The sequence below is a fragment of the Pelobates fuscus genome, chromosome 8, assembly GCF_036172605.1.
Source record: "Pelobates fuscus isolate aPelFus1 chromosome 8, aPelFus1.pri, whole genome shotgun sequence".
Classification (NCBI taxonomy): Eukaryota; Metazoa; Chordata; class Amphibia; order Anura; family Pelobatidae; genus Pelobates; species Pelobates fuscus.
The window spans coordinates 76713227-76733301 of record NC_086324.1 but is presented as its reverse complement, the minus strand read 5'-3'; the positions used below and the strand labels follow the sequence as shown (position 1 = coordinate 76733301).

General features: G+C 40.0%; 1 protein-coding gene across 2 annotated transcripts in view; it reads right to left on the bottom strand.

The window, feature by feature from the left end:
• ADAM23 (ADAM metallopeptidase domain 23) overlaps positions 1-20075 on the bottom strand; it is a 221656-nt gene that overhangs the window by 118650 nt on the left and 82931 nt on the right. For both annotated transcript variants that reach the window (XM_063430077.1, XM_063430075.1), the window contains exon 5: positions 8013-8095. In XM_063430077.1, the coding sequence (XP_063286147.1) occupies positions 8013-8095 (83 nt within the window). The remainder of the gene's footprint in view (positions 1-8012; positions 8096-20075) is intronic.

The following is a 20075-nucleotide window of genomic DNA, read 5'->3' as shown; positions in this document are numbered from 1 at the left end:
CCTCGCAGCAAAATTGCAAGCTTTTGATGTATTCCCTTATTGAGGATGCAACATGTTGGGATGTGGGAGGCATGTCTTCATTCAGAGGGAGTGTACGCCTCCCGCAAAGATAGGGTGAATGGTCAAAAGCAGACCTCAAATCCAGACCCTACTAGGGGCATGACATGTAGTGTTGAGGTAGGCTTGTTCTCTACTGAGAGGCGGTCTTCACGATTGGCTGTTCACTTCAGCTAATAGCGATAGATGGGGGCTTGCTCTTTAGCCCCTTCCTTGAGCTCCCACCACGTCTGATGACTTGACTTGGGCAGAGAGAAACTATCAATATTATTTCATACATGCTAGTTTTAACTTTTTCCTATAGAGAGATAGCTAAATATAAAAAAACCCACATATTGGTGAGTCAAAGTGGTTTTCATAGTGGAAAAACTTGCTTAGGGTGCCAGGATTGTTGCCATATTTATTATCAATACCAATAAGCTAGGGGCAGATGCCAAATTAATAGGATACAAGACACATTCGGATGATCCAAGTCTTTATAGAAGAAATGATTGGTTACTTATTCAGACTTTCCTATTGAAATACATGGATATTAGGGTGTCGAGTTTGGCGGCATATTTTGCGCATGCATCCAATCTTATTCTCATAGGAAAGCATTGAAATCATCAATGTGACAGTCACTAGAGCTGTGTTTATCAATGCAACCGTTGTCTTTTTTTTTTTTTTTGTCAATCTTTGTTTTTATTGAGGCATAGATTAAGATAGTACAGAATGCAAATCAGGGGGTTAGAGTATATAAACGTATGGTATACAAGTCATATTCAGTGCGTAAACTCCCGCTTGAGTCAGCCTCTTTTTATATTTTAAGGTAACAGTACAGGTTAACTACTAGCCAACAGTGATGCGTCCGACTAATTGTAAGGGATTTAGAGGCTATTCAGGCATCACTCTGTTTTTAAACTATGTGTTATATTACAGGCTTTAAACATACATTGCTAGTAGCGCAAACACATATAAGGTTAGCAAGTTAAAAACATAAGCGCAAATACAGATATTGTATGCTTAACAATGCTAGGTCACCTATGATGTAGTAGTTGTGGTATGGGCACAGTTTAAATCAAGGCTGTAACTGGTTACGTAATACCGTACATATTCCCTGAAAGCCTCACTGGACCTTTGTACTAAAACGCTAGGTCAGCGTTTATGGTAAATAATAGTATTAGTAGAGTAGGATCAGATGAGATAAAATAAAACATAACATAGGCGCAAATACAGATATTGTATGCTTAACATTGCTAGGTCACCTATAATGTAGTAGGTGTAGTATGGGCACAATTTAAATCAGGGCTGAAACTGGTTACGTAATACCGTATATATTCGCTGAAAGGCTAAGTATAACTCACTAGTCCTTTGAGCTAAACGCTAGGTCAACGCTTGTGATAAATGATAGTATTAGTAGAGTAGGGTTAGATAAGATAAAATAAAACATAAGCGCACATACATATATTGGATGCGTAGCATTGCTCGTCATGTTGAAGTAAAACAAGGTTAATTAGATTAACTATCGATAGATATCCCTGAGTATTGCTGTAATAAGAGGGCATGGTTACCAACAGTAGATAAGGTTGTAGTAATAACAGACATAATAGACATATGAGTTTAACTGCACTCATTTTGTTAGGTGGTCTGGAGTGGCTTTTTGTAAGGGGATGGCCTCTCCATCATGCTGTGCACACAGTAGTAACTGTGGACTTCACGTCAATATTTGCACGGTTGCTAGTTAGTAAATGAAGGCATATTCAGCTTAGTGTGATAGCAGGTAGTATCTGCGAGTTATAAAGTATGTACTAATTAAATAAACATTAGTATGATAAGAGCAGGAGAGATAACATATACATATCGGTCAGATGTAAGGACACCGTGTTAGTTCTTGCAGGTAGCAGACCTGGAAGGTTGCAGAAAGGACTGGGTTGCGTCCATTGTGACTTAGTAAAGATAGAGGTAAGTAGGGCATTATCGGGTTTCGGGCGCCGTAATTCTTGCCAGGGTGTTTAAGGTCCCAGTGGTCTACTCAGCCGATGCCCCTTTGTGGTAGGCCGCCATAGCTTGGTTGCCAGTGTCCAGCGAGTTTTTTGCACACTGCGGTACTGAGTGCCCGGTGCCTTGTCCGCTTCTCCTCTCCGCCGGGGAGTAGTGATCCGCTGGTGCAATTGTGGCCTTGTCTGCCTGTCGCATGCTGCGGTGCGGTGAGCCTTCCGTGGCTGACCTGTTTGACCTGGCCGGTTGCTGGAGATATGCAGGGTATGTGATGGTTTGTATTTTCTCCGCTGTGTATGGTATGAGGCAGAGGAGGGTACGGAGGTGGCTGTTCGGCGGGGGCGAGGTGAGTCCTCCCTCCAGCCCCAGGCCGGGATCAAGGCCGACGTCTTTAAACCACTGACCCGGGCTCCTCCATGGGCCGGGTCATTCCCATAGCGGGAGTAACGGGGGGATCTGGTGGTCTGTCGCCTTCTGTGGCGGTCCTCCTTCCGTCCGTGTGGATGACGCCTACGGGTCAAGCCCTTGGTGGCCCTCGGCCCAGGTGGGCTAGCGGTAGAAAGTGCAGGCTTATTCTGGTACGTTAGGCCCGAGGTTGTTCTCTGCGCCCTCCGTCTCCCGCCGCCCCGTTCACAGACTCGGGGCTGGAGCGGTTTGGAAAACAGGTGTGCCTCCAAAGCGGTCCATAGCCTTTGGAAGTGCTTATGTAGCCGCCTCAACATGCGGTCTGCAGAGCAGAGAGCTGGTGCGTGCTGCCTGTGTGCCGTTTCAGCAGGCAATGCGACCATCGCCATTTTGGTTTGTCTGTCCTTGCTCGTTAATACCTTGTGCTGGGCCTGTAGTGTCGGTTCTGTGCCGCTTGTTGTGTGCAGTCGAGTAGGGACCGGGATAACCCCCTCCGGTCCAGTTGGGGGGGTAGGAGATTGCTTGCTCTAGCTGGGTACCAGGGAGCAGGAAGGTCGTCCGCCTCTCCCCAGTTTCGGCGTAGTAGGCCGCAGCAGTGTCTCTTCGGTCTCCCGTGCTTAATCCGTTCCGTAGTGACTCAGGATTAGACACTTAGTCCCCTCTGGGCTCTTAGCTGCCCGTCGGTGGGGTGTAATCACGGTTTAGCCGGGGTTAAGGTTGCTTTTTTCGCTTATCTAGCAGGAGCTCCAGACACACACGTCTGCTCCTCTTGCCTGTCAGGCTCCGCCCCCGCAACCGTTGTCTTTTATACAAAACAACAATGTTTTATGTTGAAGGGTTGAAACTACAGGACCACTGCACCTAGACCACTTCATGAGATGAAATGGTCCTTTAAAATGCATGGATTTTAGGATGTCAAGTTTGGTGCCATATTTTGCATTTGATACAATTTGGCTCAGGTCAGATTCAACTTTTTTCTAAAAAGAGAGATACCTAATTAGTAGAAAACAAATCAAATTTGGGTCAGCCAAGATCATTCACCAAACTGTAAAGATTGATTCCTTATTCATAATTTCTTATTGAAATACATAGGTGTTTAGGTACCAAGTTCTTTGCCATATTTTGCAATTAATATTATTTGGATCAGGCCATATAGGACATTTTCCTATAGGGAGATGCCCAATTAGTATACAATACAGTGAGTCGTTGTTTATAGAGAACATATTTGGTTACATTTAGAATGTCCAGTTGAAAAGTATGGATGTTAGCATTTTAGGTTTGGTGCCAATTTTGTAAACAATATAATTTTGCTCAAGTCATATTTGACGTTTTTATAAAGAGGGATGCACCAGGTTCATTGCCAATATTTTTTTTTTTTTTGTTATCAATATCATTTGGTTTAAACTAGATTGAATTTTCAGGAAGTTTTTCGGATTTTTGTTTACTAAAAATTCACTTTCGTAATACAAAAAGGACAAACAAGAAGCCAGCCTGAATAAGTAGCTGGATAAACAGGAAGATAACTTCAGCCTTGGAATAAGAAGCTGGATGAGCTAACTTTAACATAATTTTTCTTATCTTTCTTTAACAATGTATGATCTTAAAAGCTACACCAGCTTCCCCCCTTCCAACCTCCTACTCCCATGCATGAGTGCATTGGCTCCCCCTCAAATTCTGTCTGTCTTCCTTCCTGCCTGCCTGCCTTCTTACTTTCTTGCCTGTCTAACTGTTGTCTGCCTGTTTACCTTCCTTCCTGGCTGCTTTCTGTCTGTCATATCAGAATTACTAGCTCATAGACAGAGCAAGCCCGATGCTGATAAACTGTCTCCATTAGCCTTTTTAAAGCCCAGAGGGAAGGGCAGTCCTTCCAGCCATGGTTCCCCAGAGGTTTCCTCCAAAGGAGGTTTTTCCTTTCCTGAGCGCTGAAGGATGACTCTTTGTGAGTCCAAAGGTACCACACATCTTGTATTCTACCCAAACATGTAATGTTAGAGACTGTAAACTGTAAATATGCTTAATAAAAGTAAAGATAAATCATATTTATGTCTCATGCTAATAAAAAAAAAAAAGGAAAATAAATGAGTTGGATTTGGACGGTGTGGAATGGAATATGATATGAGCAGGGGGAAACCATATTGAATTGTTGGTACAGTGTTACTATTTAAATTGTCACTAAAGTCATCAAAACAACTACAGCTTACAATCAGTCCCTTCAGGCATTTTAATGTAAATGCTGCCTTTTTAGAGAAAGTACTGTGTTTACATTGCAGTTTAGGAACACCTCTAGTGTCATGGAGACACTGGACTTTCCTAATAGAGATGCATTGATTCAATGCATCTCTATGAGGAGATACTGATTGGCCAGGCCGGCGTTTGGCCCCACCCCTGCCTCCTTGACGATCTCAGACAATCCAATTATTTTCCTATGGGAAAGCACTGGATTGGCGGAGGTCATCAATTCGGATGATGTCAGTCAAGGAGGCGGTTCAGGGGTGAGGCCAGCGCCTGCGGACCTGCGCAGGGCTGGAAATAAAGTATGTTTTATGATCTTTTAAGGGGGACTAAGGGGGGCAGGCCACTTATATCATAGTTTTAACACTATAGGGAAGGAATACACATTTGTGTTCCTGACCCTGTAGTGTTCCTTCTAAGGTAGTAAAGTGTGTGATTATATACTGTTACCGGACAAAAATTAGGAAGTTTATTTGTAAAAGCCAAGGAAACATTGAAAAAAATTATACATTGGAAAACTGGTGATGGAGGGGATACATTAAGAGAGGAAGAGAACCCATAGGAAGTATAATATAAAGGAAGTAGTAATACAATAGGTACTGTTGGGAGAATGTAGTCTGTGCTCGTGTATGGATTAATAACATCAATAAAGTGATAGACTACCTGCAGCTCTCAAGCCAAGAGAAGCATACTATACTAAAATGAATCTGACCCATTTTACAAGCACTGGAAGACCAAAGGAGAAGGCAAGAGGAAGAACAATTCATTATATCTGCTTCTCATATAGTGTCTAATATATTCTTTTTAAAACCTAGCCTTAACCTAACATTAAAATAAAAACAAATTAAATTAAAAAAAAAATGTAAATGAACAAGCCTATGGGCATACCTTATTGGGAGGCATTGGATCCGGATGGGTGGGCCGTGAGGGGGCGTAGCCAGTGACACAAATTGCATCACTAGCTGTTAGCATTGTCAGTGGTCAATACAATCATTGTTCGCTTGCAAAAACTATAATTGAACTATAATGTACGAATGTACATCCTACCAGATGCATTTGATCCCAATTTTGTTTAATATTAGTGCTTTGTAAATATTTTACATCCTACACTTTGTATATGGTTCAAATATAGAAAAAGCACTGATTTTAAGCCAGACATTGAATTCATCCAGTGATCCATTGGTGCAAATTCGGTTACGTTGACCAAATTCTGATTGGCTTTATTAAATATCAAAATTGCCATTTAGCCCTGTCGTGGTTATGTTGCTTGAACTGTTCTTTTAAGAGGCAACAAATGGTGGTGACCTTGAGGAGTTGCTATACTCTTTTTTTTTTTTATGATATGACCCCTGCTTAAACCGTAAGCTTATTTATTTAAAAGTAGAATTGCTGCACGTGATCTATCTCATTACAAACACCCATACCCTCTAAAAAACATAAGGATGTTGTTATGAAGGAAAATATCCAAAAATACTGAAAACACATACAATGTGCATATAATCCTTATAATTTGAGCTTGTTGTAAAGCTTTAACCACATTTCACTTGTAAATCTCTGAAGTTCAAACAATGTGATAAATGTGATAGCAGCATTTCAGCTTGCTTGCATTCATTTATTTTTCTATGCTTGATGTATTGATGGATTTCTTGCTATCATACTTAAATTGTATATGCAAACATTCATAAAATACCATATATCTTCCCAAACACAACTTAAATATTGAAGATTTGATACGTTTGTTTGGCAATACTGATCTATCAATACAGTTCATTAAGAAAGGAAAAACACACATACAATCGTTTTGGTTGAGAATCCTTAAACTAATCAAGATGGCCACAGGAGTGTCTATACCCTTCTCTCCAGAATATCTAATCTTCCTCCTCCCACCACCAGGCATTAATAAACCAAGCCTATCCTTAATAACACACTTACTCACAGCAGCTAACCTGTCGATTCCAGCTAAGTGGAAAAACCAACAACCCCCATCTGTTAGGGAGTGGTTGCGCAGGGTAGAAAGTATAAAACAAATGGAGGAACTAACTTACGCAACCTCCAAAAACTACCAGACATTTAAGCTCATATGGAGCCCATGGAATGAATTCCTAGAAAATAGATATTCGCACCCTCCTAAAGAATCCCGCACACAATCCTACCCCATCTAAGACCGCATACTTAGACAACTCAGCATAGCATTAACTCTGCTACACCTCTCTTCTATTGTCTTGATAAACACTGCTGTACCGCAAGTAAGGAACTTTGGAACAATTGTTAACTTGTAACCTCATGTATCTAACCTGTTGCTTGCTCTTTTCAAGAAATGTAATGTTTATGGTAATGATTCCATCTTCGTATCTGTATACTGTAACTATCTCATCTTCAACGTTTTATAATGTTTTATAATCACAATAAAATAAAAATAAGTATGAAAAAAAAAAAAGAAAGGAAAGGAAAGGAAAAAAGTTCAATTGTCTACATTAAAGGGACACTCTCATTGTAGAGCCAATGCTGCCTAAAATGTCCTGGCAACACCCCTAATGGGAATATCATATTTGCATCATTAATGGGACATCCCACTGCATTATAAAGACATTTTTTAAAAAATCAAGTAATTAAAAAAATCACTATTTAGTATATATACCCCATTTAAATGCATTTATTTATGCATTAAAAAAAAATTCTGAGTAAAAAGAAAAACAGCTTGCAAAAGCAGCATATCTTTTGGTTGCAGCCTTTGTAAGCCCTTCCTTTCTTCCCCAGTCCAGACTTTTGGTGGCTGTCCAATCACAGACTTCCTAATGCAGCTCTGGACAATTGTCTCCCTATTGAGTTTAGTCCACTGAACTAAATTAACAGGAAGTAACAGGTGAATTTTTAACAACGTTCATTTATAAAAGTGACAATTTCTATGGAAATTGTACAAAGAAGAAAAAAAAAAAAAAAAAAAAAAAAAAGGACACACTCTTCTCACACAAATCACCTCAACAAGTTAAAGTGCTTTAGTTGTTTGGAATGTTCCTTTAATGTCAATTTGATTTACCCTGGATAGGGGTTGATGGTAGAAAATCCAAGGGACACATTAGACATTAAACTAGATGATAAGCACCAGGAGAACATGGTGTAATGGCTCAGTGTGACCCTTGAAATATCTGCATAAAAACTGATTCAGTTTTTCCTTGCTGAATATAAAACTATGTATATTGTTGCTATGGTAATAGAAAAACTATGATTGACTGTACTAAGTTTAGGAGTTTGCAACCAAATCAGTCATCAATGTTTTCAAAGCAGTAAATCATTCATACTGTTTACAGGTTGAAAGAACAAAAGAGCAGCATTCTCCTTACTGTAAACCATTGCACGTAGAGACCGCCACCCTGGAATCCTGTATACCTCTGATAGTACCGTGGTAGTAGCAATGCTCGCCTCCCTGGGGAATACAAAATAGCCACATTAGAAACATGCTATGTGCAGTGCAGTTGGGGGGATTGTGTTGGCGTTTCATTTTAAGTCTATTTTTACATAGCACATCAGCATATACAAACATTTTTATCTAAATCAATTCAATTTAAATTGCAATATAAACCAGGTAATATATATATATATTTGTTCAATTAATATTAAAAACATACAGCATAGTGCAGGCATAGACAACCTTCAGCACTCCAGATGTTGTGGACTACATCCCCCCATAATGCTCTTACATCCATAATGCTGGCAAAGCATCATGGGAGGTATAATCCAAAACATCTGGAGTGCCAAAAGTTGCCCATGCCTGACAAAGTGTATAGTAAAAATTGTATTAATAAACCATAACACAATCAGTTTTACATAGCTACTGTATGAGATATACTTCAACAGATCACTGCATCAACTTTGAACTTTCCCCAAAATGTGCAGACCTTGGATCATAAATTTAGAGACATGAGTAACATGAATTATTAATTTGGTTGACATGGCAATAGCACTATATTTAGCCGTTAGCAATTAATTGCTAAGCAAGTTTATTAAGGGAGCATTCTATACACCATAACCCCTTCAGCTTTTTTCATGTGGTTATGATATCTAGACCCTGTTTCTGCAGTCTTATGCTTGACAGGTTTGTCTGCATGGCAATATAGGTTTATATTGGATCTTCTGCATTACCAATAACTAAAATGACAGGTGCAGGCTTTGGTGGGAGCAGTGTCTGTAAGACCCCCCCATATCAGTACTGACATTAGTAGTAGTATTCATAGAGAAATTCCTAGTTCTCTGATTGATGTGACTTATATGCTTGGCACATCTGTCAAACATAAGACTGCAGGGTCCTGGTACCATAACCTCTTTAATAAGATAGAGTGCCATTTCAAGTTTTTTTAAAATAATATCTGGTAGAAAGAAAGATCTGATCTATGTACTAGGCTGTCTTACATCCCAAGTTTTCAAAATGTGTCCAGCTATCTCCATTGTACTTGTGTGTTGAAGATATATTGGATACTATCCATAAGATTCTAAAGTTTTCTCTACACGTTTGCTTTTTAATATGGAGTTAGGTTGTGGCAATGTGTCAGGAGGTCAATTGTGTGGCGTGTAAGTTCACTTACAAGTATGCTAAAGTGTTCATGTGCAGAAGATGATGATTAGATGATACAACTACCGTATATACTCGAGTATAAGCTGACCCGAATATAAGCCGAAGCCCCTAATTTTACCCCAAAAAACTGATAAAACTTATTGACTCGAGTATAAGACTAGGGTGGGAAATGCAGCAGCTGCTGGTAAATTTCTAAATAAAATTAGAGCCTAAAAAAATTATATTAATTGAATATTTATTTACAGTGTGTGTATATAATGAATGCAGTATGTATGAGAATGCAGTGTGTGTATGAGTGCAGTGTGTGTATGAGTGCAGTGTGTATATGAGTGCAGTGTGTATATGAGTGCAGTGTGTATATGAATGCAGTGTGTGTGTATGAGAAGGCTGTGTGTATGAGTGCAGTGTGTGTGTATGAATGCTGTGTGTATGAGTGAAGTGTGTGTGTATGAGTGAAGTGTGTGTGTATGAGTGCAGTGTGTGTGTATGAGTGCAGTGTGTGTGTATGAGTGCAGTGTGTGTGTATGTATGAGTGCAGTGTGTGTGTATGAGTGCTGTGTGTATGAGTGCAGTGTGTGTGTATGAGAATGGTGTGTGTATGAGAATGGTGTGTGTATGAGAATGGTGTGTGTATGAATGCAGTGTGTGTGTATGAATGCAGTGTGTGTGTATGAATGCTGTGTGTGTGTATGAATGCTGTGTGTATGAGTGCAGTGTGTGTGTATGAGTGCAGTGTGTGTGTGTATGAATGCAGTGTGTGTGTGTATGAATGCAGTGTGTGTGTGTATGAATGCAGTGTGTGTATGTGTGTGTGTAATGCAGAGTGTGATGCAGAGCCTTGGTGGGGGGTGGGCATTTTTATTTTTTAATTATTATTTTAATATTTTTTTTTTGTTTCATTACATTTTTTATTATTATTATACATATTACTATTTATTATACATATTTTACATTATTATTATTTTATTATTTTATTATTATTTTTTATTTTAATATTTTTATTTTATTATTTTTTTATTTTTATTTTTTTTATTATTATTAATATATATAAATTTTTTTGTCCCCCCTCCCTGCTTGCTAGCTGGCCAGGGAGGGGGGCTCTTCTTCCCTGGTGGTCCAGTGGATGGGCACTGTGTAGGAGGGGGCTGTGAGGGCTGCAGAGAGATGTTACTTACCTTTCCTGCAGCTCCTGTCAGCTCTCTCCTCCTCCGCCGGTCCGTTCAGCACCTCGGTCAGCTCCCAGTGTAAATCTTGCGAGAGCCGCGGCTCTCGCGAGATTTACAGTGTGAGCTGACAGAAGAGCTGAACGGACCGGCGGAGGAGGAGAGAGCTGACAGGAGCTGCAGGAAAGGTAAGTAACATCTCTCTGCAGCCCCCACAGCCCCCATTGTCTGTATTATGGCAATGCAAATTGCCATAATACAGACTATGACTCGAGTATAAGCCGAGTTGGGGTTTTTCAGCACAAAAAATGTGCTGAAAAACTCGGCTTATACTCGAGTATATACGGTAAATAGAATTTTAAAAGGACTTAAACCCAAGAACATGTGTGTAACTGCACCCCCAGGCATAAAAGAAGTTAAAAGCCGTTTAGGAGATATTCCCTTCCAGATATACAGGTAGCTACCGAAGACACCAATCACCCAGACAGGAAACCATATGAATGCTGTAAACAGCTGAACCGGAACCATGCGAATGCTCCAAACAGTCGAATAGGAAAAACCATACAAAAGGTCCCCCCAAGAACGAGACAAGGCTCTGTGTTGAGGGTCAAAACAGGAACAGACTGAGCTGTGTCTTTATTGGCCTTATATACACATTTTACAGACAAAGTCCCACCCACAGGGTTTTGTGGAACACCCAATCAAAACATACAACACAGATAAACACTCCCATTCATTCCAGCAAAATCCCCTCTGCCTGTGATATAATTACTGAACACAATGGGCTAACATAGTTATCACAGGCAGGAAAATACACAGTTTTACACAATATTCATAACTTTAAAAGTATACATCACACTCACATACATTTTCATAATCAGCATACTCCAAATACAAACATACTCAAAAATCAGGCAATTCCTTCCATTGGTTTAAAAGTTAGGTCGAAGTCCTTTGTGACCAACTGAAGCATGGCTTTTCTGTCCAAACCCAGTTCCACAGAGTTCTCTATCCTGGAGATAATTGGGAAGTAATCCAATTATCTCCAAGGACAGAGGCAAAACTCCATTAGCCACATGTTAGCAAAAATACATAAAATTACACAATGTTGCAAATATTACATAAAACATATACATTCAACATATCCCCAGATAGCTTAGATCTGAGCGCACATTTTTACCGAATGGTGATCAGATCACATACATATAGTTCAATCGCCATGGAGCCAAAGTCTTTCACATAGTCTTTCATTATACGAATGAGCTCGATGGCATAGCTATCTCGGGTAACACTGCTCACATAGGGGAAAGTACCGAACGGACGGCGTCCATATGAATTGCAGGAGAAGGGAGGTCGACAGCTCAGCAGTGTTCGTGAGTTTAAATGTCTGTTTTGAGTTCCACAGTTCTGGAGCTGAACACCGCTGGCTATTCGGGAGTTTAAAATGGCCGCTGCCACGTGTTCGGTTATACGAACAGCGGCCACCCAGCATTCACCGATTAAGCTGCGGTTAACCGCAGCTTCTGAGAGGTAAATCACTCCTTGCCCAGGTGGTCCCCCCATTTGTGGGTTGGTTCGGTTGGTTCAATCTACCGAACGTCCAGGCAGAAAGGCACGAACAAGCCTTTCTGCAGGGGAAAAGAACAGCATTTAACATGGGACCATATTCCAGAGGGAGCAGGCTAGCAACCAGGCTTCTCCAGTGCTTCGTGGCGAGGTTGGTTCCGCCACAATGTGTTCAGCCCCCGTTACCGCCATAATGACAATGGGAGGGTGGTACAAAGCTAGAGTATGCAACATCCCCTTCCTACCACTGCAAACCCACAAGTCAATGTGCATGTTGAGTATTTAGCCCTGTATCAGGCATCCTACACATCTTTTAGAACACAGAATTATCAGCAGCAAAGTGATTTACTTAAAAACTGAAGACCAATTTTTACTAGAGTATAATCCCCATTGAGCTACGAACAATGATGCCCTAGGACTTGGGATATCTAAGAATAAGTTCTAAAACTGTGTGGAACTGAACCTCTGACTGAAAAATATGTAGCTGTCATATGTGGATAATCATTACTGTGGAATCACTTTGTTTAATGTGGCTCTATATGTCAACTCTCACCCCACTGCATGTGGATTACAAGGAATCAGTGAGAATCTCTTTATTAGTTCCCTCATTCCACAATCCACAGAATGAAAGGGAGAAATTGTTTAACGCAGGGTTGCCCAAATGGTAGATGCCCAGATGTTGTAAACTACAACTCCCACTACCCTTTGCTTGCTTTTGAAATGCTGTTAGGATGGCAAAACACCATGGAAGCTGTAGTTTTAAAACATCTTGGGAACATTGTAAATCGCCTATAACTTTTGTTAAATGTTTTCATGTGATGCTACAATTTATTTACATTTATATTTAAAAACAATTGTGAATTACATCACAATTACGTTTAGTCAGGCAGGGCCATGGCAAATAAAGAGGAGAAAAATAAATATTGTGCATTTTTTCCTAAGTATGTTGATGCCAATTTTAGAGGCCATATCTTATAACAAAGATTAAATGGGAGCTAAGAGCTAAGCAGGAGAAACCTATTTGCAGGATAAATTGGTGTGGATTTTTACATTTAATTTTATGTTTCATGTCTCACACATACACTTGTTAAATATGGGCATGAATAAACTTAAAGGATTACTCCAAGAACCACGATGACTGCAGTGATTTGATTGAGCGTTTATCTTGGGCCTAGACAGAAGGCTTATCCATAGCCCAATGTACTGTTATGGCCTGGATTGACCTGGCATCTTCGCAGAGTATTTAATCTATTTAACCCCTTAAGGACCAAACTTCTGGAATAAAAGGGAATCATGATATGTCACACATGTCATGTGTCCTTAAGGGGTTAAAATAGTTTTACAATTTATCTAGGTCTGCCAGGTGCCAGCACTGTACACAGTACAAGCCAGACAGAAATCTCTTCCTAAGGTAAGCACAGCCCGACACAATGCTGTGATAACTGGTTGAAAGTTCTCAGCTGACACTCTCAGCCAATGAGAGAAGGCCTACACATACCTGCTCAACTTGTTTTTAAATGGTTTGACAAATAATTGCTAAAGCGGGTTAAACATAGAAACATAGAACATGACGGCACATAAGAACAATTCGGCACATCTAGTCTGCCCAATTTTCTAAATACTTTCATTAGTTCCTGGCCATATCTCTATACCACGCATGCTTAAACTTCTTTACTGTGTTAACCTCTACCACTTCAGCTGGAAGGCTATTCCATGCATCCACTACCCTCTCAGTAAAATAATACTTCCTAAACGTATTTTTAGACCTTTGCTCCTCCAATTTAAGACTATGTCCTCTTGTTGTTGTAGTTCTCCTTCTTTTAAATATAGTCTCCTCCTTTACGGATGTTGATTCCCTTAATGTATTTAAATGTTCTTATCAAATCCCCCCTGTCTAGTCTTTCCTCCAAGATATACATGTTAAGATCCTTTAACCTTTCCTGGTAAGTTTTATCCTGCAATCAGGGCCGGTGCTAGGATTTTTGACTACAAAGGCGAAGATGCATTTTGACGCCCCCCCCCCCCCCCCCATCCGCACCCAAAAAAAAACAATGCATCTTCACCTCTGTGTCTCGTAGCCCCCCTTTTGCATTTTACACCCATTAGTGTTGCATATCCACTCTCTTACCCCTCTGGTCCCTTTGTGCCTTACACCCCCCTTTAGTGTGTCTCATACAACCCCTCTTATGTATTTCTTACTTCCCCGTCAGCCTCTTTCTATCTCTTTCTTCCCCCTAGCCCCTTTCTATCTCACCTTTTCTCCCATATAGACATAGACATAGATACAGGCAAAAATACATACATGCACAAATACACAAACATACAGACACACAACCATACAAGCACACAGACATAATTATTCAGGCACACAGTCACAAAGATATACTCTATGTCTCTGTATGACGGTCTGTGTATGTACACAGGATGGCTAAAAGATAGATCCCCATGCTTGCAGGATTGTATTTAGCACGGAGCAGTATGTGTGTGTTTGACTGTAAGCATGTGTTTGCATAGAGTATGTTTGTGTGAATGTAGGGGTGAGTTTGTATGTAGTGTTTGCGTTTGAATGCAAGCATGCATTCACGTGTAGTGTTGGTTTTTTAATGCAGGTGTGTGTTTATATATAATTTTGGTGTCTGATACAAAGGTGTGCTTGTATGTAGTGTTGACATTTGAATGCAGGGGTGTGTTTGTATGTAGTGTTGAAGTTTGCATGCAGGTGTTTATTTGTGTGTAGTGTTGGTGTTTAAATGTTGAGATGTATGCACATATACACATACACTGCCACACACGCACACACTGTGATACACATACATGAAGATACACACCCTGACACACATGCAGATACACATATACACAAACAGATACACATTCAGATAGACAGACACACAAACACTGACAGACATACAGATAAACACACACTGACATACATTCAGATACACACGTACACAATGATAGACATACAGATACACACACAGACACACTGACAGACATAAACACACACAGACAGACATATAGATACACACAGACACACACACTGACAGAGACACACACAGACACACTGACAGACATACACACATGGACACTGACAGACAGAAACACACACATACACACTGACAGTCATACAGGCACACTGACACACACACCCACTGACAGACATACACACACACACAGACACACTAACAGACAGACATACACACACACACACACTGACAGACATATAGATACACACAGACACACTGACAGACATACACAAACACACACAGACACACTGACAGTCATACAGGCACACTGACATACACACACACACACACACACAAAGAGACTAACAGACAGACATACACACACATCAAAATATACACTTTTCTAGCCATACACAGTAGGGTGGCTTACCTGAGTGCTGCCTGAGGTAGTTGGGAGTTAGAGCTAGTCCTGCCCAGCCCCCCCTCCTCTCTGCTTTCTGCTCTCTGCAATCTTCTTGGGAGGAAGTCCTCCCATGCTGACATGAAGGTGGCCGGCTGTTGCTCCGCCCCTGCTGGGCCCAGCCGCGCTGTGTGCTACAGAGGGAACAGGCACTGCAGTTGGCGCTCGGCCACGCTACAAGAAGTGACCGGCAGGAGAGGGGAGCTGTGCGCTTCCCTCCTGACGGTCACCCGGACATTTGCGCCCCCGGGCCTGTGCGCCCCAAGGCGGCCGCCAGTGCCGCCTTATGGACGCGCCGGCCCTGCCTGCAATCCATGAACCAGCTAAAAGAATATGGGCAAAAGATTACGTTGCTAATTGAACTGGATGATATGAGAAAAGAGGAGAATTATAAGCGTTAGCTAGCCATATGACTGGTGATAGTAGTGGCAGGCAGGATGATGTATATCGAAATAAAAGGAATGAAACACTCCGGAGTGTGTGGAGGGTATAATCCACCACATGAAGAATACGTGGATAGTAAATAAGAAAAAGAAAATCTTTTGCCCATATTCTTTTAGCCACTGTCACTTCACTACACAGCACATTTACATTTTCACGGACCGTTGCCTAGGTTACCTAGATACACCTCCACGATCTCTTCCGGTCGCATTTTTGTGACGTCACTATCCGCCGACAGAATCTCCACGGCACCGGTTCCAATTACAGCATAGCGTTCACACATGGTTTGGGGATACACAGCTTTCTCAGGTTAGTGATTACTTTGTTATTGGTTAGGCGATATAATGTCACTGTTTCACTTGTTTTAATATCTTGACAAAGACCTTAGGGTCGAAACGTTGATTCTCTTCACTGAATAAACCACCTTTGAACAAAGACCTCTGGAGTGCTCTATCTACTTTCTGCATACATACCTACGCTCTGCAGCACCGAGGCTTTTTTACATTTTGTATCATCTTTAAGGTAGAGTGCCAGACTTTTAACTTTTTATTTATATATATATATATATATATATATATATATATATATATATATATATATATATATATATATATATAAAATTATACTGTTCACGCTATTAACAATAACAACAGAATTGTCATTCATTATTGTCAGTAGCATTGTAGCATTTATATATATATACATTTATATATTTAATGATATAAATATAATTGATATATATCATCATTATATGATTAATTATTATCATTATATATATATCTATATTAAATATATTATCATTATATATATATATAAAGATTGCATATAAAAATAGCAAAATTAAAGTTATAGCCTGCGTATCTGACATCTTATTTTTCAACTAAATCTCTAGTGTTATCAAAAGTGATGATGAGATTGTTTATTGTATAAACAATGTAATAGCAGATGTGTTTACACTCCTTGTTTTTACAACACTAGAAAAGCAAGGTAATCACAAAATGGGAGCTATGATTTATTGTTCACTTGAGATAAGAAGCACTTGAGGTTCCTCATCTGGGATCTATACATCTACAGAAACTTGGATTTGATGCTCCCGGGAGGCTAATTTTACTGGCTTTTCTAATAAACACAGGAGGAGGGAAAATGAGAACCAAAACAATTGTGGCTGAGGACACATTAAAACAATGACTATAGTCTTAGCTATGATTAAGAAATTAATCTTTAACAATGCATATAAAACCTACATAAAAATAGAAAACACAGCAAGCTTTCTATTGAATTAATTTCAGGCAGATACATAACCATGAGTAAATGTGTTTACTATTTGTATCATATTTATGCATAAATGATAACTTTTACATCTAAAAGTGCAGACTGAGACAGACAATAATTCATAATTTGCACTCGAGTCATTAGCGGATAGTCGGTTTGGTATGAGGCAGTTGAGGCTGGTAGCATGAGGAATAGGGAGTCTGGATTTCCATGGAAAGTGATCGGAAACCTGATCTTATGGAGAGTTACTAACATTAGTAGCAACAGATTTACACGCAGTTGACCACAATGTAACACACATGTGACGACACATATAAAGGAGAAGGGGGGAAATCTTAATGGGTGTTAGCTAGAATATTACAGAAGTCACTGAAAATGTTTAAAACATTTTATCATACTGTCTAAGCTTGACTCACTGACTGTTAATAACCAGTGAGCACAAAATGAGGAAATACCATACCTACACTATACACTATATGGACAAAAGTTTTAAGACACCTGACCATTACACCAACAGGGGCGTTTCTGACATTACATTCTGAATACATATACATTAATAAGTAGTTGGTCCCCCCTTTGCAGCTCTTAGAGCCCCCACTCTTCTGGGAAGGCTTTCCACAAGATTTGTGAGTGTTTATGTGGGAATTTCATCCAGTAGAGCATTTGTGAGGTCAGGCACTGATGTTGGATGAGTATGCCTGGCTCATCCAGTTCATCCCAAAGGTGTTCGATGGGGTGTAGGTCAGAGGTGTAGGTCAGGGCTCTGCGCGAGCCAGTCAAATTCTTCCACAACAGACAAGCCAGCAATGTCTTTATGGACTTTGCTTTGTGCACTGGGGCACAATCATGCTGGGATAGAAAAGTGCCTTCCCCAAACTGTTCCCACAAAGTTGGAAACATAGCATTGTCAAAACATATCTTGGTATGCTGAAGCATTAATATTTCAATTCACTGGAGGTTAGGGAGGTCCATACGCTAATAAACAGTCCCATACCATTATCCCACCTCCACCAAACCTTACAGTTAGCACAATGCAGTCAGGCGGGTAACATTCTCCTGGCATTTGCCAAACCCAGACTCACCCATCAGATTGCCAAACATAGAAGTGCGATTTTTCACTCCACAAAATACATTTCCACTGCTCCAGAGTCCAGTAACAGAGTGCTATACATCACTCAATCTGATGCTTGGCATTGTACTTGGTGACGTGAGGCTTGCATGTATCTACTCGGCCATGGAAACCCCTTCCATGGACCTCCCACTACACAGTTTTTGTGCTGATATTAATGCCAGGGGAAGTTTGGAGCTCTTCAGCTATGGAATCAGCAGACACTTGGTAACTTTAATGTGCCTCAGCACTCGGTGACTTATATGCTACCTCTACTTCACTGCGTTATTTGGGTAATACAGATGACAAATTTACCTGTCTACTTTGTATATTACCGACAGAAGTATATTTTTGTGTTGGTGCCGTGTCCCTCTATGATACACTAATCTGTGTTGGATTTAATTTGCTTAAGAGCTTTTTTTTTTGCATTTTACCACCATACTGTCAAATCAATGCACCTAACAAAAAAAAAGGCTGACAGCTAAGGGGCAGAAGAAGGGTCAACCAGTTTGTCTGTCTATAAGTATATTGCATATCTGCACAAAATAGCGACTTTACTTACTGAACTAATAGGAGTGGTTTTGGTAAGCAGATATCTATTGCATTAGCACATACTACATTATTTATTAATTATTATTTATAACAAGCCAACACATTCCCTAGCATTGTAAAACTGGAGGACGAGACATTTTAAAAATGTCTAAAAGACAAGCTTCACTTACAGGGGTTAGTAAAAACCATACTCAAACAAGTTTACAATCTAAAGAAAACAGGGTAAATATCCATAAAATGAAAAACGGGAAGTGTACTCTATTCAACAACAAAAAATGATTGCTAGTTATATTAAAAATATGTTTGCAAAAATCATATAACTCATTAGTTATATGAGAAGAAGTTGATTTCGAAGAAGAGAAAGAGGAAATCTAAAAGGTGCAAGAAATTAATAGGTCCAAGCACCAAAATCACTATTTCTTTTTGCATTATCTATGGCAGAGTCTGTCTGATTTTTAGCCAAGCCGTTTTAAATTTAACCAATCATTGATAACAGGAGTAGTCCCAGAAGATTGGAAGTTGGCGAATGTTGTGCCCATTCACAAGAAAGGTCATAGGGAGGAGTCGGGCAACTATAGGCCAGTAAGCGTTACTTCAGTAGTGGGGAAAGTGATGGAAAACATGTTAAAGGATAGGATTGTTGAACATCTAAAAACACATGGATTTCAAGATCAGAGACAACATGGGTTTACTTCAGGGAGATCATGCCAAACTAATCTTATTGATTTTTTTGATTTGGTAACTAAAATTATAGATCAGGGTGGTGCAGTAGACATTGCTTACCTAGATTTCAGTAAGGCTTTTGACACTGTTGCACATAGAAGGCTTATCAATAAACTGCAATCTTTAAGTTTGGATTCCAATATTGTTGAATGGGTGAGGCAGTGGCTGAGTGACAGGCAACAGAGGGTTGTAGTCAATGGAGTATATTCGAAGCTTGGGCTTGTCACCAGTGGGGTACCTCAGGGATCTGTACTTGGACCCATTCTCTTTAATATTTTTATTAGTGATATTGCAGAAGGTCTTGATGGTAAGGTATGTCTTTTTGCTGATGATACTAAGATATGTAACAGGGTTGATGTTCCAGGAGGGATAAGCCAAATGGCTAATGATTTAGGTAAACTAGAAAAATGGTCAGAGTTGTGGCAACTGACATTTAATGTGGATAAGTGCAAGATAATGCATCTTGGACGTAAAAACCCAAGGGCAGAGTACAGAATATTTGATAGAGTCCTAACCTCAACATCTGAGGAACGGGATTTATGGGTGATTATTTCTGATGACTTAAAGGTAGGCAGACAATGTAATA